The sequence below is a fragment of the Clarias gariepinus genome, chromosome 5, assembly GCF_024256425.1.
Source record: "Clarias gariepinus isolate MV-2021 ecotype Netherlands chromosome 5, CGAR_prim_01v2, whole genome shotgun sequence".
Lineage (NCBI taxonomy): Eukaryota > Metazoa > Chordata > Actinopteri > Siluriformes > Clariidae > Clarias > Clarias gariepinus.
In genome coordinates this window covers 27,226,815-27,254,790 of record NC_071104.1, presented here as the reverse complement: position 1 = coordinate 27,254,790, position 27,976 = coordinate 27,226,815, and the positions used below count along the sequence as shown (strand labels likewise).

The window sequence follows — 27,976 nt, the reverse complement described above, 5'->3', positions numbered from 1 at the left end:
ATGTGCAAACAAATTGGGTCCACAAGTGCTTTAGTGCACCAGGCCTTGTGAATACTGACATTTACATTTATGGAATTTGGCAGATGCCCTTATCCAGAGAGACTTACAGAAGTGCCTTGAAGTCTCTATTAATAAATACATCCTGATAGTGGTTCACTAGGTCATGGACTAAGAGTACCATCAGTCTGAAACTCTGTTGGAGAGGTCGTATAGTAAGAAAAGCACGGAGACAACACATTTTTGAAGTGCTAATTTAAGCACTTCAGAAGGAGTTAGGTCTTTAGATGTCATTTGAAGACTGCCAGTGAGTCCGCTCTTCGGAGGAAATTCATTGCACCACTCCAGGTGAGAGGACAGAGGAAAGTCTTGCTGCATCCCTTTCTTGAACCCTGAGAGATGGTAGCATCGGTTGAGCAGTGCTAGATGATCAAATTGAGCAGGTGCAGTGCATGGTGCTTTGAGGTAAGTAAGTTCTTTGGCTTTCTAGGCAGGATTACTGTTTTAAGTCTAAGTCAGGCGTGACAGGAAGACAGTGGAAGGGGGTGGGGTATAGGAATGGGGTGGTATAGGAAATCCTGGGAAGATTAAAAACAATCAGAATCAGTTGCAGAGGGTGAATGATGCTCAGGAGCGGACCTGCTATGGGTGAGTTGCAGTAGTTAACTCTTGGAATGAGGGGACAGAATGAGCATCTGAGTGTCCTGTGGAGAGTATTGGAGGAATATTTTTTTTGATATTGTAAAGGAGAATTCGACACGAGCATGTCAGAATACCAAGGTAAGTTAAAAGGAACAGTTGGTACATGGTTACCCCAAGGTTGCATGTACTGACTGAATATGTGAGGATTGTCCAGGGAGATTACAAGATCCTGATGTGGGGATGAGTCACCTGGGACGAGCAGCATGGGATTGCTGGTATCAAGTTTTAGCCGATGAGCAGCCATGCATGATGATATTTCGGCTATCTGTGCTGTGAATCTGAGCAGAAACATGAGTGTTTGAGAGAGATGGAAGGAGAGGATGAGCTGAGTGTCATCAACATAACAGTGGCATGAAATCCCATGTAAGGATTTTATCAACTGAAGATACTGAAGCAACAGATAATATATACAACATAATATATTTGGACACTATGCTATGCATCTGATTCCACATAAATCATGAATTGTCCAGATGTTTTACGCCTGTGACTGTCATATGCTTGTGATTTCTGAGCCCTTGAAAAAGAGTATTTATTGCATGTTAAATAAATGTAAATGTATAGCATAAATTCTAAATCTACTGTGGACTAAGCTTTACTAAAAATGTACATCATCTGACTGAAAACCTCCAGAGACACTCATTCAACAGCTACTGTATGTGAGAGAGTAAGTGAGTGACAGCAGGGCTGATGGCTTGATTTACAGCATGCTTTAGTGAAGCTAGTCTCAGTGTCCCGAATGCTGTCACTTTTCCATTCTGAGCATTATGATAGATGGAGTAGAGGGTTGTGCTTGTGTTGGAAGTGCTTGTCTATTACATGATTAGAGTAATCTGTAGGTATTTTATATCTGATGTATTTTGGTTTGGTGATATATTGAAATGTTTTATGTATGGGGTCCGTGGATGTCTAAGAAAGAAAGGGAAAAAACTATTTAGTGTGTGTTATATTTTATAATGGTTCTGGGGTGGATAAAATCGTCATTTTTCTTGTTGATTTTGGGATTGGCGAAACAGTTATAATGTACATTGCCTGGCCAAAAAATTTGCACACAAGGACTCAATAAGGACCAATTTATGTAAGAGAATGAATCCTCATGTTTCCAGAACCTCCCTTTCACAGTTTGAATCATGAAATATGCCCCTGCCATTAGGGAAGAAAAAACTTACTGCTGTGATACCCTGGTCATTCAGTACTGTATATCCAGGTCATCAGCTGACTCCATTTTATTCCCACATAATGTTGCTGAGCCTAAACTTTACAAACTGAAGCAACCCCATTATTATAACACTGCCTCTAGAGGCAGTTTCCAGAGGTACAGTGGGCACTTTGCATGATGGGTGCATTGCTTTATTGCACTTCCCTTCTTACCCTAAAATGCACATAATTCTGGAATAGGGTCAATCTGGGCTCATTAAAGTCCAATCTTTATGCTCCCGAGCTACCTGAAGCCAATAACAAGTGGTTTCTTATGACCACACATCAGTTTAGTCTCAATCCTGTGAGTTCTCATCAGTTTGTGCATGTGTGCAAATGCTTTTACTTTTACTATAAAACAAAGCTGTGATTTCCTTTTATGATGCAACTTTACCAAGCTTTTAAGTGATCTCTTATTACATTTATTCTTTTTGTACCACAATTCTTCTGCAAAGTTGACAGTTTAATGATATCCATCCATTCCAGTTTTAGTATTTATAAATGCTTTCTTTCCTTAATCCATGCCACTAATATAACCCTTATGAAATTGTATTTTCTTTAGCCAAGCAATGTATTTAATCCAAGTTTTTTTTTTTTTTACATTTTTACTCAGAACTGTGCTAATCTCAGATACACCAATGTACTTTCATGATTATTATGAAACTATTTGTGTGTTTGTGTGTGTGTCTGTGCGCACATGGGCATGTGTTTCTACCTTATTAACCTCTTCAAAGCAGAGATTAATGATTCAGATCTGTTGGTAAATATGTCCCAGTCTAATAGTCTTTTGCGATCTCCATACAACATAGCTGAGAGCCTTCACAAGCAACAGCACTGCACATGCAATAAGAAACCTGAGTTATAGCTCAATACCAACCCTTACTGAGGTGCAGAATGAGGTATTGCGCTTTCAGGGTTTGGCCATGAGTTGAAATAGCTGTACGAAGGTTAAATGTGGTACTAAATTTTTGGAAGGAGTTTCATTTGGAAAGCTTTCAAAATGAATAATCAATACATTAATGGACAACGTAACCCACAATTTACTCATAGTCATTAACTGATCAATACGCCAGGAGAACTTAGACGCTGGGAACTGCTAATGGCAAATATATAAATATAGAATAGTGCTGCTGAAAGTCACTGACTCGCTCCAATGAAGCAAGTCCAGGTGAACCAAGTGTGTGTGTGTGTCTGTGTGTCTGTGTGTGTGTTTATAACTCATCTCAATTAGATAAATGTGAGAAAGAGAGAAACTGAAAGATGTGTAGATTGTAAAGTAGAAATTGGACCATCCCTTGAGCTTGTGCTGCAATATAATTTTTTTAAAACAAATTATCCTAAAATGCACACTTTTTAGTAAGTAATAGTAATAGTAATAATAATAATGATATAATAGTAATAGTAAGTATTTAACTATATTCTATAAAAACTACCCAGGACGCTTTAGACTCCAAGTAGACATCCAAGCACCTGCCATACACTAAAAAACGTTTTCAAACCCGCAGTAAAAACAAGTTAAAATAAGAGTCTGGTGTATTCTTAGACATCAGGAAGTAGTCGTTTCTATCGACCTTGTAATGTTTTATAGCAAGGGAAAGCAGACAGCGTCTAACAAGAATTCTAATCCACCTAACAAACACAGTTAAATATTAAAAAAGAGACATTCGGGTACTCGGACATGACATCAGAAGGAGCTGGGTGACAAGTATAAGGGAAATAAAGATATTAACAGAAACTACAAATGAATGAAAAAACACATTGGATGAGTAAAAGGAGTGTTTGGTGTATAGCTTTGAAATGGTTTAAATTTCCTAGTTCAATATTTTCTACAGATAGAACACACACACATATACTGTACAACAATCAGCCATAAGATTATAAGCACTGACAGGTCAAGTGAGTAACATTACCTCTTTATACTCACACCTATCAAGGGGTGGGATATATTAGGCAGCAAGTAAACAGTCAGTTCTTAAAGGTGATCTGCTATAAGCAGGAAAAAAATAGGTAAGCATACGGATCAGAAAGACTTTGGCCATATTTGATGGGTAAAAAGCTGGGTTAGAGCATCTCCAAAACAGCAGGTCTTCTGGGGCGTATGCTGTGGTTAGTACCTACCAAAAATAGTCCAAGGAAGAATAACTGGTGCGGGAGTCATCGGTGTCTGCAGCTCATTATTCTGCATGGGAAGCAACAGATAGCCAGTTGTAGAATGTAGTCTGTGCTACCAAAGCTACAGTTTGGAAAAAAATCTTATTTTTGGCTGTGTTATTAAGGTGTCAAAACCCATAGTGCTTGTTGTGTATGGGACAAGTTTAGTTAGTTAGTTTTTATAGGCGTTTTTGTTTTGGTAAAATTAACTATTTTGATTTATTCCACAAACTAAAGAGAACATCTCCCAAATTCCACATAGGAATATTGTTATTTATTACATTTATTTATAAAAAAAGGACAAAACTAAAAAATAAAAATAATAAAGATGCAGTATACTTATATATCTTGGCTTGCAAATTTTAAATGGCTCAGCTTTGTTTGATGGATTGTGAAAAATCACCTTCCTCTTGATCACTTTCCAGAGGTTTTCTGGTTAGGTCTGACGATTGGCTGGCGATGACAGGGTCTGGGTTTGGCGTTACTCCATCCACACCTTGCTTAATCTGGCTGTGTGGCATGGAGCATTGTTCTGTTAAAAACAATGCAAAGAGTTAAGAAACATAGTCAGAACAGAAGAAAGCAAATGTTCTTTGAGGATAACCTTGTACATGGCTTTGTTCACATATCCTTCACACACACACAAAAAAAATCTGCCTAGTTTCAGTCCTGTTAAAGCATCCCAAGATCATCACCAATTCTCCTTTGCATTCCATATTTGGTGTAAGACATTGTGGAATGCTTGTAATTCCAGGTCTTTGTCTAACCATACGATAACCATGTGTTGGGCAAAACTGGAATTTGGAATTATACAAGGTGATCTAACTTTGGTTCTCTGTGCTTTAGTTCCTTGTGTCTTTTGCAAACCTTAGCACTGCTCTTCTTTGCTTCTCTCTAATAAAGGCCATTTTCTGGCTTTGCATGACTTCAGCTGCACCTCTAGGATCCTGTTTTGAACCGTCTTCACTGTGTGCTTGACTCTGGCTTCAGTTTGTGACACTGTGTTTGAAGGTCACTCGATGTCATCCTGTGGTTATTGAGTGACATTTGAATGAGTTTGCAGTCATCCCTGTCAGTAGAGATTTATTTTTGCCATCTGCCAGTCTGTAACTTTGTTGTTCCTAGTGTCTCCTGCTTGACCTTGTTCTTGTACTGCCATCTTTGAAATTTTAAGGATGGTATGCTTAGGAAACCTGTATCTCTGTACCAGTAAAGTCAGGACTGAGCCCTTCTTTTTAAGTCATTTGGCATAGCGAATTTATTTTTTTTTTATTCCAGTTAGCTTTAAGGTACTACTAGCACTGTTTTTGCCATCCAGGTAGTTAAATTGATGACCACAGCAATATTTTTATACTTTTCCTCCTTTAATAAAATTTGTTTCAGGTCAACACCTAATTAGTACATAATAAAGCAGTATGTGTCAAGTTATCTGGGAATTTGCACATCAGCTTCTGCTTCAAACTAAAAAAAAAAAAGCTATTAGCCAACTATAGGGGACATGAGGATCAACTCTGGAATCACTTTTGAATTATTGTGTTTGACAGCTTTGCAGGTTTCACAACAATTATTCAAAGTAGATTCAACTAAGTGGTCGATAACCTTAAACGAAAAACCACAACAAAGGTACATCACTAGTTCTAATAAAAAATAGGTAAATCACTACTTCTAATAAATATGAGTTAAATAAAATGTAAATTATTTAACTAAGCTTAACACATATTATTCCATAAACTGTTTAGTAACCATGTAATACACATCATGTTACATTCTTTTTAAATACATGGAAACAAATAACAATCATAACATAACATAAGTCACTTTTTCTCTCTTTTATTGAGCACAATATCAATTAAATCAAATAATAAAAAAAAACAAATATTAAGTAACTTAAATTCAAGTCCTTCGTATAAGTAAAGAGCGGTATTATCATCATTACCATCAGTATCCCTGAGATGACCAACAGCCGATGCACTTCCTTGTCTCACATGTTACTGACAGGTTTTTATGCACAGACCCTATACTGTTACATCATAGTTACATCATAGTAGAGACTGTGAAGTGGCGATTCTCTATCTTGTATGTTGAGTCTGTACCTTTGCTCCATTAGTGACTGTGAGGGGATGCATACTGTAATGTCTTACAATCGTGTCACAGTTAAACCTTGTTGAATGACTTTAGCACCATCATTTCACTTATTTGCGGTATGTGATGTGCTTGTGTTGGAATTCAACAAGGAAAGGAATTGTTAGAAAGGAAATGTTGCCATACATGTAAAGATGCTGATTAAAGAAAAAAATTAAGAAAGTCTAGAAAACTGTATTCAAAGTGCCAACTAAACATTTTCAGAGCCATCACTTAGTTCTTGGTTAAAGCAGCTTTGGCAGCAATGACAGCCCCGAGTCGACTTTTAAATGTTGCTACAAGCTTGGCATACCTTACTTTTGAAGGATTCTTTCATTCTTCTTGATAGAATTGTTGGTTGAATGGATTTATCCAATTGTTGGATGGGTCTGGGTTGGATGGTCAGTGTTGGTGTACAGAAACGTTCAGGTCTGGACTGGTTGGGCGCTCCAGGACTTTCACAGAGTTGTATTGAAGCCACTCCTGTATTTACTTGGTGATATCTTTTGGGTTGTTAAAATGTGAACTGTTGCCCCAGTTAAAGATCTTGAGCACCTTCAAAAGTGTTTTTACTCAGGATAGCTCCTTATATTTCTACATCCATTTTCCCTCTATATTGACTAATGTCCCAGTCTCAGCTGCAGAAAAACATTCCCACAGCATGATGCTGCTACTACCGATTTTGACTGTAGGAGTGGTTTTAATAATCTTTATGTCATCAGACCAGAGGATTTTTTTTTCTACGTTCTTAAAGTCCTTCAGGGCATTTTTGGCAAACTCCCAGCAGGCTGTCATGTGGCTTTTAGAGGAATGGGTTTAGTCTGGCCACTCTTCCACAGAGGCTTGATTGGTAGCATGCTGCAGTGATGGTTGTCTTTTTGTAAGACGCTACCAACTCCAAAAGTGAACTTAGAATCTTATTTATAGTGACCCTTGTGTTCTTTGTTACCTGGCTGAGCAAGGCCCTTCATCTCTGATCACTCAGGTTGGCTGGGGGCCAGATCTGGGAAGGGCATTGGTTGTTCCAGATTTCTTCCATTGGAGAGTGATGATTCTGTTTGAGTTCTTGAGTTTCTTACATTGTGCCCTGCCACCCTGATGACCCTATGATGTACAATATTTCTACCTGATGTCAAATTCACTGTAAATGAAACAGGATTTACTACATCCTTAATCCGCATAAGTAATTAACTAGTAAATAACAAACTTTAGTTATTTCAGAAACACATTTAAAGACTGATGAGATATTATCATACGATGATATAATATTGATAGTAATATATCACAATAATTATCATACTCTCATATCACATGCCCTACTGTGTCAGTATTTTATAATAAATTTTATCTGACCTGGATAACAGTGTAAACCAAATTCAGTTTGGTTCACATCTAATGTGTGCCACTTTCCTGTTTAGCAAATTATAGATGAGAGTGAGAGGCAAATCAAGGGATCAATGCTAAATAAAAAGGTGTGTGTTTGTCTAGGTGTGTGTAGAGAGGAGGGCGGGGGGAGTTACATAGTAAAATGTTGAATAAAACATTCCTGTGCTGCTCTGTATCCACGAGTTGTATGGGAATGAGCGAGAGCTGCACTGAATAGTATGTATTATTAGTGGGCATGTGATTGCATGGTTATTGTGTCTGGATCTGGCAGATGAGTGTGTGCACGTGTGTGTTTGTGATAGACGGAGGGAGAGGGAGGGGGGAGGGCTCTATCAGAGTGAGAAATGTGCAGTCATTGGTTGTTATGGTAACAGGATAGAAGGATGAAGCATGTGGGGCATTCAGGTCTTTTTTGGCGATAGCATAAATATTTTAGTGGGTCATTTCCCTCCTAAGCATGTGTATGTTTAGGATCTTCAAGATCTCTCGAATGGTTTAGGTATGTTAACAAAATTTCATTGATATGTGTGTGAAAGAAATAAGGAATGGAGTTGTTGGAATGGTGGGATGGTGCTTTTGCTCTACAGAGACACACAGACACACAGTACAATTTTAGGACCCTTTTTTTTTGACCAGTCCAAATAACAATATGGAAGTCTTTGATGTCACATCACAGATGGTTAAGTAATTTAGAGTACGCTGAAGGAAAGTACTGATGAACATGTAGGAAGAGGTGGGGCTAGACTATAGGGCTTATTCATTCATTGATCATATAAACAAAGAAAACAAAGGTAAAGAAAAATGAAAGAAAGAGCTAAATATTATTGCAAATAAATAGTAAAAAGCATACATAATAAACTTTATTCAGATAATTTCTTTTGATGTTGGCCAGACCAAATGAAGTTTGCATAACATCTCTTTTTTAAAATTATTTAATTTTTTTATGGCCATCCAGACACTTTAGCATTCAATATATTGCTTTGTTTGCTTGAACACTACCTCTACACTTTATTAGAAACACTTGTACATCTGCTCATTTATGCAGTTATATACAGTAATGAGCCATTGTGGCATCAACACCATGCAAATGCAGTTACAACAGGTCAAAGCTTCTGTTAATGTTCATATTTAACATTAGCATGGAGAAAAGTGTAACCTTTGTAACTTAAAGCATTCTTTTAAAGTTAATTTTAAGTTAAGCATTTCAGAATGTGCTGATTAACTGGAAATTTGACACAAAATACACTTTAGTGTTTATGCAAAATGGTTGAAATTGTTTTGTAGGAGGAAATGTGTTGTTGATAAGAGTTGATAAGAGTTGTAGTAAATGGCCTGATTGGTTTAAGCTGCCAGAAAGGATATAGCAACTTCAATAATCACTCTTTACAGCTGTGGTGAGCAACATAGTGTGTCAGTATGCACACAACATTGAAGTGAATGCTACTGTACAACGGCAGAAGAACAGATTCAAGAAAAAGACCCTGCAATTTTATTTTTTCTTCTAATCTTTAATCGTCAAATTTCCTTCAGTCTGTGCCCATGATAGCTTCAGAGCTTCAGATTCCTGTTCTTGGCTAACAGAAGTGGATCTTTACTTTAATTATGGTGAGAAGGGATCTCAGAACACGATACATCAAACTTGGAGACCTTGTAGATGAGCTACAACAGCAGAAGACCACAGAGGCCAAATGCCCCAAAAAACGCATGTGTTCCAAAATTTATGGACCTGACTGTGTATAGACCATGGATTTGGGAGAAAATATTACCTCCTTATATGAGGACATTCAAGTCTCAAGAGTTTAAAACACCAGAGCTTGGCTACAATGCCAAAAACAGACCAGCGCCCACAAAGCCTTCTCCACCTGATCTATTGCTCTGGCACAGCTCAACTTGTGCCACCATCTCTCAGGCTACAAGACAGGCATGCATCAAGAGACTTTTCTGTTTTGGCTTGCAGGTGGTGGATGAAATTTCCTTGAGATGTCTGAACAGCTGATTCACTCGCAGTCATTATTACTAAAGGCCTTCACTTCCTAAAGAACTTAAATTAGCGCTTACTGTAGATTAAAAAAGTTTTGTGTGTGTGTCCCTTACTATACTAACTTCCCTATAGAGTTTTTAGACTGATAGAGAGAATACAGTTCAGAATGTACTGTATTTATTGCTAGAGACCTCAAAGCACGTCGTTAAGTTGCTTAGCATGAAGGCATCTGACAAATGCTGTGAATGTCAATATAAATGGTGGCACCAACAGGACTTACTGTCTGCATTTGGCCTTATGTGGTCTTCCGCTGTTGTAGCTCATCTACAAGGTCTCCAAGTTTGATGTATTGTGTTCTGAGATCTCTTCTCACCATAGTTTTAAAGAGTGTTCATAACAAGTTCTATAGGTTTCCTGCCAGCTCAGACCAATCTGGTCATTCTGCTCTCATTTCTTTCATCACCAAGGTGTCTCAGCATGTCAACCTACTGTACTGCACATACTGTAGGATGTTTGTTTCTTTCCTATTGTCCTGTGTAATCTCTGATGGTGTATGAAAATCCCATGAGATCAACAGTTTTAGGAATACCCAAACCAATTCACCTGGCATCAATGATCATGCCGCATTTAAAGTCGTGTTTAAAGTCAAGTTTATGGTTTCCAAAATCAGATAGTAAATGTGAACCTTAGCTGAAGCTCTTGACCTCTATCTGCATGATTAGGTAACTGCATGAATGAGAGGGTGTGTCTAATAAAGTGGATAATGTGTGTGTGTGTGTGTGTGTCTGTGTGTGTGTGTGTGTGTGTGTGTGTGTGTGTGTGAAAGGAATGTTAGTGAGAGAGGCAGAAGGAGAAAAAATGTTTCCTGTAGGATTTGTCTGATCAGATGTATAGCAGGCATAATTCTGACGTCTGTCCGATTGAACGTTAATTACTTTCTTACAGTTAAATAAATAGTATAAATGCTTTCCAATGCATAATGTAAAAGAGAGTGGTGGGAAAAAGAAAAAAAAGGAGAAAGAAGAAATGAGTACATTCCTTCCTATACACTATCTGAACTGCATTCAAATATCTGAATAAAATATGCAGACTCACAGGATATCCTGATCAGTAAAAAAATAATGGATATACAGTACACCTCTCTCATAAGCCAGTAAATCCCTGACTTAACTATGATTGTTCAGCAGCTTACTGGTGTGCGATTTAATGCATGAGTAGTGTTAACCGAGAGTGCTAATTTTAATTCCCGTACAGTTGTCACTTTCCAATAACTTTCCATCATCAAAATCTTTTTTTGAAACACAAGGCATTTCCGTTTCTCACCCATGCAACAAGGAATCTATCTAAATGACCCTATGTCAGTTGTAAAATATTAACTGCCATATGAAAAACAAGAAGGTGTAAATCTCTGGCATCACTGTGTTTCTGCATATAGAATTTTTGCCTTTTTGGTTTTCTTAGGTTTCTAGGGATGTTAGTCATAAGCAATTTCCCCCTCACAGTAGGTGTCCTGTAAAGATCTGATGCATTTTTCTTCTATGACATATAAAAATGATCAATGCCGCTTTCTGAGATGTTGATGCCTACACTTTGTACAACAGCTCCACCAGTTTAACACAGAATTTCAACTGCTTGCATGTTTATGTAACAGGGAACAGGCATTCCCAGTATAAATATATCCAATGTGATAACCACATGCATCACTGTGATGTACTATCTAATCTTTATGGGCAGCCTAGATTTTGACTTGTGAGATTGCCCATGGTTATGTATAACCTTGTCTTAATATACATACTGTATAGTGTCTTATATATACCGTACTGGGCAAAAGTCTTGGGCACCATATTATATTTCTTTCTTTACTGCCCAGCATATACTGTATTCTCCTAAACTGTTATTTATTTATTATATTTTAAGTTTTGTATGGAAATACTGAATGGTTATGATAAACATATATAAATACAAAATTCAGTGTTTCTATACACAACTTAAAATATAATAAATAAATAACATTATAGGAGAATACAGTATATGCATGGCAGTAAAGAAAGAAATATAGTACAAGACAGACCAGTTTTCAGATGGAAACAAAAAACCTAATGTACGTTCCTAGGATTTAAGAACAACTATTTTACTTATAGTACTGTGCAAAAGTCTTGGGCACATACAAAAATATGGCATAAGCAAAAGATGCTTTTGAAAACATTTCTGCATAAAAGAAACTTCTATAAAGAGAAATAAAGAGTAATAAACTAAACAGTCAATATTTGGAGTGAAAAATTATTGCATAAAATCAGGGGGTTTAAACACAGCTTTGTGCAGTTGTTTAAAAAAAACAGCTGTTAGGTTTTACTAAGCATGCTGGAGAATGAGTTCTTTTGGTAATTTTGTCATACTCGCTCATTGCTCTTTATTTCTCCTTTAGCTCCTTGTATGCGATTATTTTATACTATATTTTTTTCTTTACAGCCATGCATATATATTTTTCTGTAATATTATTTATGTATTAATTTTTAAGTTATATATGGAAATACTGAATGATTTTGTACATAATTATGCAGACATGATAAACATATATAACAAAATTGGTACAGCATATAATATGGTGCCTAAGACTTTTGCACAGTACTGTATATATACCTGGTCTTAGTAAATAAATTAGTAAAAAATAAAATAATAAAAAAAGTAAAAAACTTAGTAAAAAATTTGGTATGTGGCCAGTTGTTGCACCAGTTTTAAATTACCAGCAAGAAAGTCATGATTCTTATGTCTGTCCCGAGTGGACAGACAGTAAGTCCTGTTGGTGCCACCATTTACATTGACATTCACAGCATTTGTCAGATAAATATAGCAATAAATACAGTACATTCTATACTGTATTCTCTCTATCAGTCTAAAAACTCTATAGGGGAGTTAGTATAGTAAGGGACACACACACAAAACTTTTTTAATCTACAGTAAGCGCTAATTTAAGTTCTTTAGGAAGTGAAGGCCTTTAGTAATGATGACTGCGAGTGAATCAGCTGTTCAGACATCTCAAGGAAATTTCATCCACCACCTGCAAGCCAAAACAGAGAAGTCTCTTGATGCATGCCTGTCTTGTAGCCTGAGAGATGGTGGCACCAGTTGAGCTGTGCTAGAGCAATAGATCAGGTGGAGAAGGCTTTGTGGGCGCTGGTCTGTTTTTGTCATTGTAGCCAAGCTCTGGTGTTTTAAACTCTTGAGACTTGAATGTCCTCATATAAGGAGGTAATATTTTCTCCCAAATCCATGGTCTATACACAGTCAGGTCCATAAATTTTGGAACACATGCGTTTTTTGGGGCATTTGGCCTCTGAACACCACCACATTAAATTTGAATGAAACACTCAAGATGTGAGCAAAGTCGCGACTTTCAGCTTTGACAAAAATGTGTCATTAACTATTCAGGAACTACAACCATTTTTATACACACACACCCATTTTGGGTTCATAAATACTGGAACAAACTCAGTGTGGTGGTGTACAGAGGCCATTGAAAAAAAGGTTTCAAAATCTATGTATCTGGCTGTATCCTTGTAAGTTATTTTTTTTGCCAAGTATTTATTAAAAACTTTGAAACATTAATTACGTTCATAAGCATCAGGTGCTAATAAACAGAAAAAGTAAGAAGAAACAGTATGTAGAACAGTAAAGTCTGTATCTTAGGAGGGTAAATCTGATGCAAGCAAGCACCTACAGGAAATCATTGGTGGGAGAGTAGCAGTATGGTGGTGCAGGAGAATGTTGAAAGGTTATAAAAGGTCAAGCAGCGTTATTCTGGATCAGGAGTTGAATGATGCTCAGATACAGACCTGTACAAGGAACAAATTGCAGTAGACTAGTCTCAAAATGACAAGCCGAACCATTCACCTTAGAGGCCTGTAGAAATGGACAAATCCTTCTAATGAACCACTGATCACCCAGGATTTAAGAAGCAAATACAGTAATCTCCTCCCCCACAAGAAGAAGAAAAAAAAGATTCAATTTGACTCGTTAAAAAAATCAAATAATAATATATTGGCTAGTCAAGTGAGGCAAAATAAAAGCGTTCATTGTTGGAAGATCGCGAGTCTGAATCTGAAAGGTGCCACAGCCACCTGTGGCCATGAGTCCACAAGAGGCAACTTTTTGTGATTTCTGTGTTGGAGGAAATGCCATTAGTTTCTAGTTTCTGTCAGACAGAGTGGCACTAATCAATCATTTTCCCTTGTGAGCTCATATGTGAGGTGAGCAGGCATGAATCATTGGTCTATTCTTACACCCCTAGCAAGTATTTCATATCAACTATGACAAAAGGAACTAGGTCACTTCCCACACATTAAGAGAGCAGGTGCTCTTTTCTGGATGCCTGACCATGTACAGTATGCCAGAGGCACTGAGAAACTGTGCTACATTGGTAAAAATCTAATGTACACTTTAAAATTCTGCTTTCCTACATCAGTAATGGGCTATTTCGACAGGCTGCTGTTGCTCATTGAAAATAAGCAAGAAGCCAGACAAACAGATCATTAGTTTAAATTGAACTGTGATGTATTAATTCAGCTGCTGACCCATTCTACATCCAATTTATCATATGAAACACAAGCACCAGTTTTGGGTCGATGTAATTGTAGAGTTTGTTGATTTGGGGTGTTATACAAATCATAATCAAAGTTCTCAGCAGGTGTCACATTGTAGGCATACAGTAATCACACACTGATCCATAATCCAAACAGATAGGGTAGCACTGAAGCCTGAAAACCCTACAAATACAGACATAACCAGGGACTGGAAAAGGGCCCATGGAGAACAGATTCTCACTGGTAGCACAATTTCGAACTGCAGCAGTGACAGTAGGTCTTCGTGATAGATTGTGTTCTAAATATCAAAAAGAAAATACTGGCATCTAAGGTTGTATTATGGTGGGAAGGCATGTTGGACTAGGTGTTTGCACAGACTCCGGAGCGTATTGTGACCAAATATAAGTAATAGAAGTTTTCTGAATCTGTTTTGAAATTTAAAGGAACAGCTGGTATAATCATGGAATATTTGTTAATTTGTTTCCCCAAGGCATGTTTTTTTTTATTTAATCTATAAACCTAGTCTGTTTGCAAAATGTAAATGAAGAAGATAGTCAGAAAACTAACAAGAGACAGGTAACATATGTTAGGAAATTGCCAGGTAGGAAATAGAACCAGGAGGCTTATAGCAGTTTATACCTCCTGTGTATTAGCATTTGTATGTCTATTAGCTTTGTGCTATGTGAATTTAAATAAGAATTTGAATGTTATTTTTTTTTTGGAAATCAGTACAGTGGGGCAAAAAAGTATTTAGTCAGCCACCAAGTGTGCAAGTTCTCCCAATTAAACAGATAAGAGAGGCCTGTAATTTTCATCATACTGTAGGTATACCTCAACTGTGAGAGACAAAATAAGAAAAAAAAATCCAGAAAATCACACTGAGGATTTTTATTCTCAGCAGACCTTCAATACACTCAAAAGTCTTTTTTTATTCATTTCTTTGGAAAATCAGTGTCAAAACATTAAATGGACATCCTGTACATTATTACAAACATTATCTATTTATTAAATATAAGACTACAAAGCAAATAGCTTTTTATAGGACAAATAGTATGGCAAAGTGGTGTATGGCAATGTTATTAGGTTTATTTCACACTTAAGTGTTAGGCAAATTTTTGAGAAATATAAGTCAAATGCAGCATTTCAAAAAGCTACAACTATCTTGGATGTACTTTTGCATGGAATATGTTCGTGTACAAGCAAATCTCTGATAGTTGTCACTTCTTGAAGTGCCGCACTAACATTTATATTTATCAAAAATGTGCATAAAACTTAACTTAAGTGTGAAATAATTTTGTCCTTATCTGTCCTTATCCAGGAGGGACTTTGCATCTATTTTAAATCATTCTTCTGTGACTGTTTGATTATAGACACTGTTGTTATGAAATACTTGCTCAGGTGGCATGTGGTGCTCCTGCTGTCTGATAAAGCACTACCTCTTTCCTAATAGTAGCTTCCGAAACAGTCAGGTTCCTGTGTGTGAGATCAGTTGTGATTTATCAGCTGTGATGGTTCGGCTGCCATGCAGCTTCCGTGATTAAGAGCTGCAGCTGTATCTAAAGCTAGTTGGTTTTACTGTCATGATACTAGAGTTGTCTATTTTCCTTATCTAAAGGGCGTGTTATGATCTACCAATCATCCATTTCATAGTGGCATTTTAAATATCCTATTGTGGAAAAGACACATCTTTATATTAGCTTGTGCAATACATTTTCCACCATTCATTTTTAATTTTTGTTTCTGGAAATATTAAAGGAGCATAAACAGACACTGAAACCGGTGTCATAAGATCCGCCAAATCCAAACCATTAAATACAGCAGTGGCCAAACGTATTAAGACAACATATTTGCTATATATTAAAGTATTCCCTGAGGACAAAAGAAATTAATTCACTAATTAGTTCTAGCCTGTCTGGCTGAAGAGATGTAGTAATTAATAAAAAAAAACTGGAAAAGTGACAATGATAATCAGTTTCAGAAACTATGGTGTAAGTCATCTCCGGACCTAAAACCAAGAAAAAACTGTTAAAAATAGTAAAAAACATTCAAAAAATCATCTTATGTACATGATCTTTAGGAGACATTGTAGTGGGCATGGATTGAGGAAGTGATACCAAAGTACTGTACGGGTCTTTTTGACTCTATGCCCAGCTGGATCAAGCAGATTTGGGGAAAGAAAGGATTTACTAAATACAGATTGTTATATAGCAGTTTAGTTGTCATTCTTAAAAAAACTTTAGTACAGTATGTGATTTAAAAAAAATAAAAACTTTTTTTGTCTTAATAGTTTTGGCCAACACACGTATGGTTGCAGTAGTGGAAAAGTCAATGCTCAGTGGAGAGCAACCTCATCAGATTGTTCAGAAGAACCCTAAGTCGTCTGGTGTCTGCAATAGGGAAAAATGAATGCTGCTTCTCCCTGGGGCTTGAAGAAGATGAAATGAAAATGGGTTTTCTGGATAATATTAGACAGCTGCTATAGAAAAGGGGGAATTTAGAAAGATGTGTGATTGAGAACAAGGGTGGACAAGCAGCTGGCTATAGTGGCAAAGGAAAATGAAATGTTTAAAGGTTTTTAAAATGCAGTTGAAGAAATTATGAAAGCGGCAGGTGCTCACGGATGATAAGGGAGATCTGACGGCCAAGACACTTCCTAAAACGTGCAACATCACACCACCTACACAAATATTTTTGCAACTGGTTACGCAGATAATTTTAATGACATGACAATAAAAAATGTAAAAGCAAGAAACGAGGAATGTATGCTTTGTTATGGAGATAAGGCACACAGATGTAGATCTCATTTAACTCTGAAAAGCACTGGACTATTTGTGTGGTATGTTTGTGCTCCTCTCCTGTCCTGCTCGCTGCCCTTGAACACTTGAACAAGCTCTTATGCTTACATCAGGCTACAATTTATCGACTGCAGCACTGCCTTCAATACATGCCACTATTTACTCCAACTAAAGTTTGCTTCTAAACTCAGGGAACACTGACACGCACACGCACACAGTTACAGTCCTGATCTGACCTGCATTGCAGGGGTTTATATTTTAGCATTCAGCACAGTTTGAAACTTTGTGAAAGACAGTTCAAAAATATATACTGCATATTCATTTTAAATATTTTATGCTCATCCAGCACCAGTAATCAAAATCTAATTTAATATATATGGAATCAGCTACGTAAATCTTTTGCTTTGATATTTAGAGTCTCTCTCTCTCTCTCTCTCTCTCTCTCTCTCTCTCGCACACACACACACACACACACACACACATCGCTCTTGGTGATGGAAACAGTTGGTGTCATTTAAACACACATTGACTAATTAACTGAAAATCTGACTTCTTGCCATCAAGATGCAAAGTGCTTAAGAGAGCCAGGAAGTTCACATGCTTGTTCTCTCTCTCTCTCTCTCTCTCTCTCTCTCTCTCTCTCTCACTCTCTGTTTGTTGTACCTTTTCAGAATCTGAAGTTATCTACAGGAACCGCCATGGCCATGTGATTAGGTTCAACATCCTTACAAATGAAACAGAGATCATCCTGATGAACAGTACATTTGTGAGTGATTTTGTTTTTATCCCTGTGGTCAGAACACACAACACACATACAAGAAATAAATAGACACCCATAGCTTTATGATAAAATATATGCACAAAAATGCAGTTTTTGAGCAAAAAGGGTTTAGCTATAAATATATTTTTTATACTGTGCTGACTTTCCGTTCAAGAGTAACACCTCCCCTAGGCATGCAGTGAGATTATTGTCTCTTATTGTCAACAGAGTTTTCAAACCGCATATACAGTAGACGTCTTTCGAAAGGCCCAGGCCGACCAGGTTATGATTCAATTGGTGTTTTAACCTTTTCTTTAAATTGACATATAAGTATGTAAAAAGTGTTTAAAAATTCCAGGCTATTCATCTCCGGAACAGTCCATCCCCAGAATGACCCACAATCTGGCCTTTTGAAAATCAAAAAATTCCTTAGTATTTCTTCTTTTGGGTGTAAGGTGAAGTGTCGTTTAAAAAAAATTAAACACAGTCTTAAGGCCAATATGTGTTCTTTTATTAGATTCTTAAGAATCAAGCAGTGAATTAAAGCACTGCTGGAGACATCACTTCTCTGTGATCTTTTATACATAAGCCTATGTGACTGAAAAGATACACGCTGTTTATATTTTATTCCTTTAACCAGGACGGCTTATCGTCCGCTATATGGAAGGGTGGGGTTTGATTTCCATTACCTAACCCAGCCATTAGGGATGTACAGTATCCTCTGTGCTGGTTCCAATCCTAAAGAGGTTTGCATTAGGTAGGTCAAGGAACGTCTACTGTAGTGACCCCATAAGGGGAGCAGCCGAAAGAACAGCAACAACATTTACTATAAATAGATACAATGCCAAAATGACCAATGTTAAATGTCACCCCGACTGCTCAATTCTTAATGAGCACCACACCTTAAAACATATGTACAAATAAATAATAAATGTTTATACAATGATCAGTTCCGACCAAGCAATCGGTTTGGGTGAGAGGCATTACATGAGTGGTAATAATGGACGGTAACACCACTGGGATGTTTAACCTTATCCTAACCATATCATTTTTCCATCCCAGTTGCTCTACAATCTTTAACTACACTAACTGTTGGTCGCAGCATTGGTGAAAGTAGGTCTGTACAGAGCAATTGCCTGCCAAACACCACGTTTAAAACCAGGCACAGAAAAGACATCTGATAATGTTGAGTTTTATATACAGAGGGGGAGTGCTGTACTGCTGGATATAGCACGGCTGTGATCTGTGATGTAGTCGTACGCATGAGGGCATAGCCCAAGTGCTGAGGGCATCATAGCCTTGTTATAACTAGCCATACAGCATGACCTTGAGTGTGATAGATTATGATTTGTTTCTTTATTTGTTTCTTGTTTCTTTTCTCTTAGGGTGAAATTTCCCTTTAAGCAAACTCAGTGATTTTATCTTATTATAGGCATGCTTAAAGATTTCAACCTAAGTGTAAATTTTAACCTAAGAGAAAGGAAGCAAAGAGTAGTAGTAGTAATAATAATAATAATAATAATAATAATAAGGGCAATAGTTTTTGGTGCTTTGGTGCTCTTCCGATCAGTAACACAGTGCCTTAGCCCTCTGAGCTACCACTGCAATAAAAGGGTATTTTCCTGTGGAATGTTTAATAAAATGATTAATTATTCAAATATATTTGAGATGAACTTTTGCCTTTTTAATTTTTTTGGAAAATGTAGAAATATATATAGTACAAATATAAAGTTTAATATATACGCAACACACTTTACACTATATGTATATTGTTTAAAGCAAAACCATTGATTCTGAATAAAAATTAAAAATAAAAATAAATAAATAAAAAAGAATAATTCAAAATTGTTTATTGTATTTTTTTTTTCTCAGGTTGCTTTTAAAGCCACCAAATACTCAATAAGCCCTGATATGAAGTATGTGCTCTTTGCATATGATGTTAAACAGGTATGTGCACTTTTGTCTTACTTTGGTTGGACTGGTAAAATTATGTAAAGTCATGTTTGAGTGCTATTATTATTTTGTACCTTTTGAATAGATGTATGTGATTTCAGCTTTTACTACAACGTAGGAGAATGTGTCTTTGTTCTTTTTCTGGCTGACTTAAATTAAAAATTTACTGTAAGTTCTAAAATTCTAATTGGATTTAGGATGGGCAGTTTGTAAACAGTTCCTCTTCTCTCCCTAGTCATCTATTTCTAAATCTAGAGATGGATTTAGAGCACAGAATGCCATGTTCTAGAAATAGCACTTGGATTACAGTAAATCACCTGTGGAGCACAAACATAGTACAGTACAGAGATCCTCACAAACACAGGATACACTCTTCATTTCCATGATAATGTGAGATGTCTGGCAGGATGGGATTCAGACAAAGAGATTGAGAGAGAGAGAGAGAGAGTTTCAAGATAAACTCATCCAGGATTACACACTTTAATCTTGTTACTGTAGCGATTAATCTGATAAACACTTCTTTCCATTCACAGAGACTGGTCAGCTCACAGCCCAGTAATCAATCAGTAATTCTTTTAAGGATGTGTGTCAGATGTGTCTGTATCAGTGTGTGTATACAGTACGCTTGCAAAGTAAGAAGGGGACTCATGAAATAACGGATTAGTTGTCCAATCTCCTGAGGTTAATGCAAATTTGTGGATGTATTAAGATTGTGTGTCCATGAGAATATTATCTGAGCAGCTTTGCAAGAGTCTTCTAAAGCAAACACAAGTTCTCAGAACATTCCACATTATTTTTGGAAGATTAAAGCCACTAAAGCAACGACAGAGACACATCGAAAGATCACATTGATACAGCACATGAGGGAAACAGAGCTCAGGTGTGCCACATTAGTAATTTCCCATGTAGGTTGTCCCCTGAACGCCACCCTCCTGCTAACCCGCACCCACACCTGCTACACAAACCTGTTCACAACCTGTCAAAATGTTTTAATGGCTGTATGGGTACTGTTCTCTGTTTTCTGCATCTTTCTTCAGTGTTTTAAAAGACTATGATGATAATTGGTGTCACACTGTAAAGCTCACTCATTATATGCAGTACTGTAACTGCTCATCTTCACTAAATTTGTTTGTTGCAATTTATCGTCCTTTATCAAGTTTACACTCAGAAAGCATCATTTTTTTCCTTCTAAGCAGACTGGTTAGTCAAAGCCAGCAGCAGAGCCACTGTCATTACTCATTCTTACTCCGTTTCTGCCAGTGAGAGCATCAGTCATCATGTTGTCTCTTATTTCCACTTTTCCCTCTCTTCTTCCGCCTCCATCCATTCATCTGTTGACTTCTCTTGTCCTCATTTCTCATTCAGAGCACTTTTTGTTCAACTCATTCAGAACACTATTTGTCTCTGGGAGTGAAAGAAGCAGTTTTGTTTTTTTAATCACCCACACAAAACTATCTGTATCTATCACTGTATCTCTCTGTTTGTCTCTGTTTGTCTCTTTACTGCAGCTGTCTGCCTGACGTTATTGTTGTTAAGCGCTCTTTCTCTTTCTATATCCAATTACTGATATGTGTACAGTACTATCATCAGCTTCATATTTCCTTTAACCTGAACCTGTGAAGGGGTTACAGAAAATCAATGAATAAATGAATTATTCATAATAAAGCTGCCCAGGCTTTAGATTGTTGCTTAAATATTTCTCTGCTGTACTATAAGATTATATACTGTACTATAAGTAATACTGTTTAAATCCTGACTCCACATAGACACTAACTTTTAGACCCTTGGATTGAACCAAGGGCCCTTGGGCTGAGATTAATTTAAGTTAAACGGGCCTTCTTCAAGGGCACAGCTATTTGATTTGATCTGCACTCATACACAGGAGCTTATAGTATATCTACAGTATCAACTTTTTATCTGAGCTCATACGAATCCAATCAGGTAAATGTAGGTCACAGAAAATCAATGATTAAGACATTTTGATCTAAGCTCAACCCATAGTGCATATCTATTTAGCAGTCTGATCTAAGTGCATATAGAGTACAGTAGGAGCCTAAAGTTGACCAGCTATTTAATCTAAAGTAGTACAAGGGCTTACAGCCAACCAGGCTGCTCAACTGAGCTCATACAAGAGCCCATAAATGATCAGCTCTTGATCTGGGCTTACATGGTCCATATCCAATCAGCTGCCTGATCCATCTAAAAGCCAATCAACTGTCTGGGCTTAGTCTCCGAGTAGGTGTGGGTCTGCTGTACTCCTCCATAATGGCTTATGAATTTTGTTTTGTTTTTTGTTTTTTTCCTTTTTTGTTTGTTATTTAAAACTCCTGCCAGCACTTAATTAATCTTTTCGTCACTGTGAAGCCTGTTGATGCTATTCAGGCTGTTCTCTCTGATCCTCTACCACAGTGCTTTCTCATTATTCTAGACCCCTGTGCTGTGTGATGTAGTGTTGATTTTTCCTGCACCAACAAAATTGCACGTTACATTTATAAAGCAGTTGTAGCTTAGTGGATAAGAGATTGGACTTGGATTGAAAGGCCTTTAGTTCAGATCCTAGCACTGCTAAGCAATCTCACTGTTAGGTGCTTGAGCAAGGCCCTTAACCCTGATCAGTTGAGAGAAATGAGAGAAATTTAAATTGACCTGCCAAATGCCTTAAATTAACCAAATTACATGCAAAAGCATGCACTTGAAAGTGAATCTGTTTTTTTTTTTTTTTGGAGCCGAGATAAGCACATGAATTCAATTTTATTTGTATAGTGCATTTGCATTGCCATTGTTGCAAATCAGCATTACACAGTCAAAAGAAATTTATGGAAGTTTGTATGAAATAAAATTATGTATATTAATGTGATGAATGTATGAATCAAAATGATTAGATAGTCCCTGATGAGCAAGCCGAGGGTGAATCTCCCTTCTTGAAAAACATTTAAATATTTACAATTTAGAAGACGTTAATACTTTTTAACACACAAAAAAAAACCAAGACACTTTTCACTTTTTAAGTTCACATTCAAGACCATTACACATTTGGGCTCTAATAAATGTTAAAAGGGCTACTAATGTACAGCCCATGTCGATGAGAAGAATAGGGTAAAAGGTGTTTTTTGGTATAACATTAATTTAAAAACATTTTTTCGCACACTTTTCTTTAACAAATTTTCCTAAATTATTTATACACCTCTAGGCAAAGTGTAAGGGTTTCTACAATCGAAAAGCTTCTTTTGTGGGTGTGTGTGTACAGAGTGTCTGCTTTGATTTTTTTAAATGTCTTTTTGTTTGTAATTTTAGATTTACCGGCACTCCTTCACAGCTTCCTACATCATCTACAATATTCACACCAGGTATAATTGATGCTGCTGTAAAACCTGTACAACTACCCAGTCAGAAACAGGACCTGGTCTGTCTTTATGTGCATTTATACGAGGGTGTATTACAGGGAGGTGTGGGAGTTGGATCCTCCAGAGGTGCTTAACTCTAGATTGCAGCATGCTGCTTGGGGAATGCAGGGACAGCAGCTGGTAAATGACACAAATACATTCAGATACAAATACATTCCATGTCTTTGTTAAAGTCAGTGATATCCTGTCTCATGCAATTTATTTATTTAGCATTTACATATTTCCAAAATTCTATGAATGATGAATGATTCTAAAATCTGTAAAAAGGGGTCTAATTGTAGTGTAATTATTATGTGCATATACTGTAGTTAGACATGCTTTCTAATTCAAACTTAGTTAGCAAGTTTGGATCAGATATTGTCTAACATCAGCAATGTGTGTAGTTTGATTTATTTTCGCCTAGGAACTTCATTTTTTAACAAAAGCCAATTTAAGCTCCCCACAGGAAGCCTTGGTTTCAGAGTGTTAAATGCTATCTTAGCCTCGTTACAGGAGGTTAGCATGACCTTCAGATGGAAAAGCATCTGTATTTAGTACAACTGTCTAGGAGGGCATTTTCAATTATGTAGTGCTGACCCAGTGCTCTGCTCCATCTTGTACTTTTCATTCTTCGCACGCACCTGATTCAGCTCACAAAATGTTTGCTAATTAGCTACTCAGTTAAATCAGTAGTGTTAGAGCAGGAAAGACAGAGCAGTGAGTCCTCAGAATAGGAACTGCATGTGTACTGATTCTCCACTAACCTGTCAAGATCTAACTTGATCCTATTTACAATGTATCCTCTGTATGTAGGTGTATATCTTTGAGAACAATATATATTACCAGTCAGACGTGAAGAGCAACTCACTCAGGCTGACTTCGTCAGGAAAAGAGGGTGTTGTGTACAACGGCATTGCTGACTGGCTCTACGAAGGTATGAAAGCACATGGTTTTGACTTATTCTGACAAATCCCACACTTCTTCATTAATCTGAACTTGTTGTTTGCATTCTCTGGTGCGTTTAAGAAATAACATAGGTAAAGAATGTGTTATATTTATAAAAGTATTAGAAAAACTGTGTTCTTGCATCATTCTGTGCCTACATTCTCAGTAATTACAATGCAAAAGATCAAAGAGAGTACACTAACGAGACTGTCTACATTAATTTAATAGTAAATCAATTGAAATTATAATAACTTAAATATCATGCAAAAATTATAAAGCTGCTGTAGAATTTATTTTAATAAACTTGTAGAAATTAAACATAAATTATTTTTTAACATAATCTCCTTGCTTTTCAATATGCTTTCATAATTCCCCATTAAAAAAAGTTTTAAGCTGAGCTGCGAACCATGAATGCACTGCTGTCTTTACTTCTCCATCAGAACTGAATCTTTGTCCTCATAGGGCTGCTTTCAGCGGACCAAACAGATCAAAGTCTGATGGAGTGGGATCAGGATTATAGGGAGGATGCTTTAACAGTGCCAACAGTGTCTGAAGAAGTGTGTAGATGTGCATAGTCTTGCAAGATCATGACACCCTTGGATAAAAGTCTTCTGGGTTTAATCCGAAGTTTAGACTGCAGCCCTTCAATAAGCATCTCACTGTAACGAGCGCTGTTGATTGTTGAACCTTTTCCTGATAATGTTTCAAAAGCAGTCTAAGTGGGACATCCATTTTAGCTTGAGCCGCAGTTACGATTAAACTAATGTAACATGTTTACACCTGCACTGCAGTAACTGGGGGGACAGTAGCCTTGAATGGAAAGCGCTGTTAAGACTTGCAGCCAACAGAATTTTTAATATAACCAGAGTGCGAATAATTTTTTGACTGACTCTCGTTAGAGGGATTTTAAGGTTGTTTTTACACCTGAATATTCTGGTATGCACCCAAGACTCTAGATTCTAGGCTCATTTGCGAAAAGGGCTCGTAATCACACATTTTCTTTAACATTCAGGATTGAAATTTCTTTTGAACACCAACTTAAATGCACAGTTCCATATTTCACGTATATCATGTGTGCATGCATATTGTGTTTGTAAAATGATAGGCACTTGATTAATCTGTTTATGTATTTATAGATATATATTTTTTTGCTTTGGTACCAACACTCAAGTGGTAAAGAGCAGTGGTTTTAGATGCCTTACGGATTATACCTGCAAACTGAGACATTCTTTAAGATTTTAGTGAAATTTTGAAAATAGCTGAAGTCATTTATTTTTCACAGTAATCTCAGTGACAAAACATTACATAAACTATTAACACTTCTTTCATTCTTTGGAAGATTATAAACCCATCTCTGGCATTATAAAGTCAAAACAGTAAGTAAAGGCTCCTGGACTTGAAAACAGCTTCCACACCTCACCAATCTTATTGAACTCAGAACTCAAACAGCCATCAGTCTAGAAAAAAAATGTAAGTGTAAAACATGACCTAAACCATCTGTGTGTGGACTTTCAACGATCTCTAAAACAGCATTCTCTTGCTCAGAGCTGTGAAGTTAAATATCAGGCTTGTGTCAGCTGAGAGAAGTGTTTGGGCTGGGTTACACTGCTTCGGGAGATCAGCAAGACCTATATGCCAGAGCGAAACTGTGTAGAGATTTAAACATAATAAGAAAGACGTTGTCATTTTGGAGCCTAACAGGAAGTCAATATAAATGTAATAAGACTGGGGTAAAATTCAGGGCTTTCCTTTCGTCTAGCTGAACTCTCAACTAGCTTAAGCTTGTTTAAAGAGACAGCGAAGCAGCCAGACTGCAAACTAAGTCTGATCTAGAGGTTATAAAACCATAAAGCAGAGTTCCAGTAAGCTTATTATATACCTTATTTAGTGTAGGTTCCTTAAATAACAATATTCTGCTTTAGAAATGTTATGCACGAATGTCATTAACTGTAGTTTCTCGTTTCAGAAAGTATTAATCAAGCTTTAGGCGTAGTTCCCAGATCCAGTACTTCTGATCGACATTCAGAAGAAGCAAATTTCTGTTTAGTTTGACTTCATCTGACTGAGATCAAATAAAACACTTTATCCCGAACACTGATTAAAGATACATTTGTTCTACATGACTGATCTGGATCCTTGTGGTTTGTGGGTGTGTGAGAGTGAGTGACGGAATGTGAGGTAGTGGATGCAGACATGCTACTGAATGTTTATGCATTCACATTTTGTAATTAAATTGTGGAGCCTTAATTCTGCTCTGACAGATAATGCTTAGATTATTACTCATCTAACCGTGGTGAACTGATACACACACACATAATGCTCCGACCCAAAGTGTTAATGAAGGGTCTAATCAAAATGCCACTCACTTCATCATTGCATTAGAGTCACATAATTATACTATAAGTCATCAGTCACTTACAAGCAATGGACATTCTACGTGTCTGTCTCTGTGTGTGTGTGTGTGTGTGTGTGTGTATAGAGGAGATTTTGCATACTCATGTCGCTCACTGGTGGTCTCCTGATGGAGAGCGATTGGCGTTCCTGGTGCTGAACGACAGTCTGGTGCCCAACATGGTTCTGCCCACATTTACAGGAGCGATGTATCCCAAAGGCAGACAGTATCCATATCCTAAGGTACATCAGAGACACATAATCATTCTCATACATTATTATACACACATATGCACACTATTCCCAAAATGCAAATCCTTTGTAATCAGCTGTAATAGTTATGTGTATCTGGGCTGCACCGTGTGTGTGTGTGTGTGTGTGTGTGTGTGTGTGTGTGTGTGTGTGTGTGTGTGTGTGTGTGGTGCTGTGTTTGAAGGCAGGTCAGCCCAACCCCATGGTTAAACTGTTTGTGGTGAATCTTTATGGACCAACACACACCCTGGAACTCACGCCCCCTGATGGGCTCAAACTCAGGTGGGTGTAATTGTGTATCCTGGGAGATACAAACAGTAAACCTGAAAAACAATTCATATTTCTAAATAAAAATATGAAATAGTTCAATTCAATTCGATTCAATTTTATTTGTATAGCGCTTTTAACAGTTGTCATTGTCACAAAGCAGCTTTACACGTTCAAAAGAATTATGGAAATGTGAATGTGTATGAATCAAAATGATAAGATTGTCCCTTAAATAGTGTTAAGTTTTATTTGTTAGACGATAGCTCTTAATTCATTATTAGTTTTTTTTTATGTTCTTCCAGATTAACGGGTTAAACAAATTAGTGTATAGTGTGAATTAGTTCACTGAGATTTCCATCTTGTCAGACATCAAGGTTATTACTCCTTTTTATTTATTTTTTTAGTAAATGTGTGTAGCCTTATGTTTGTGTGTGTGTGCTGACAGGGAGCACTATGTAGTGATGGTGAAGTGGATCAGTAAGACTAAGACTTCAGTCAGGTGGATGAATCGAGCTCAGAATATCTCCATACTGACTGTGTGTGACTCTACTACTGGAGCCTGTGTCAAGGTACACACACACACACACACACACACACACACACACACACACACACACACACACACACACACACACACACACACACACACACACAGATACACACACACACACACACAGATACACACACACACACACACACACACACACACACACACACACACAGTTACACAAAACACATGCGTACCTGCGCACCTGCGTATGTGTGTACCTGTGTCAAGGTACACACACACACACACACACACACATACACACACACACACACACACACACACACACACACACACACACACACAGATACACACACACACACACACAGATACACACACACACACACACACACACACACACACACACACACACACACACACACACACACACACACACAGATACACAAAACACATGCTCACTCATATGAATTCACTCTTTGGGTAATAATAGGTTTGTGCATTTTAGAGACATGAAGAGACATCAGAGCTCTGGCTCTCCAAACAGGTGAGATCTCTCTCTCTCTCTCTCTCTCTCTCTCTCTCTCTCTCTCTCTCTCTCTTTCTCTCT

General features: G+C 37.2%; 1 protein-coding gene across 2 annotated transcripts in view; it reads left to right on the top strand.

Moving 5' to 3' along the window:
* Nucleotides 1-27,976, top strand: part of LOC128523953 (inactive dipeptidyl peptidase 10-like) — a 117,016-nt gene that overhangs the window by 62,890 nt on the left and 26,150 nt on the right. For both annotated transcript variants that reach the window (XM_053496192.1, XM_053496193.1), the window contains exons 4-12: nt 17,582-17,676; nt 19,543-19,617; nt 22,918-22,970; nt 23,066-23,147; nt 23,820-23,940; nt 26,431-26,585; nt 26,779-26,876; nt 27,307-27,430; nt 27,875-27,913. In XM_053496192.1, coding sequence (XP_053352167.1) covers nt 17,582-17,676; nt 19,543-19,617; nt 22,918-22,970; nt 23,066-23,147; nt 23,820-23,940; nt 26,431-26,585; nt 26,779-26,876; nt 27,307-27,430; nt 27,875-27,913 — 842 coding nt within the window. The remainder of the gene's footprint in view (nt 1-17,581; nt 17,677-19,542; nt 19,618-22,917; nt 22,971-23,065; nt 23,148-23,819; nt 23,941-26,430; nt 26,586-26,778; nt 26,877-27,306; nt 27,431-27,874; nt 27,914-27,976) is intronic.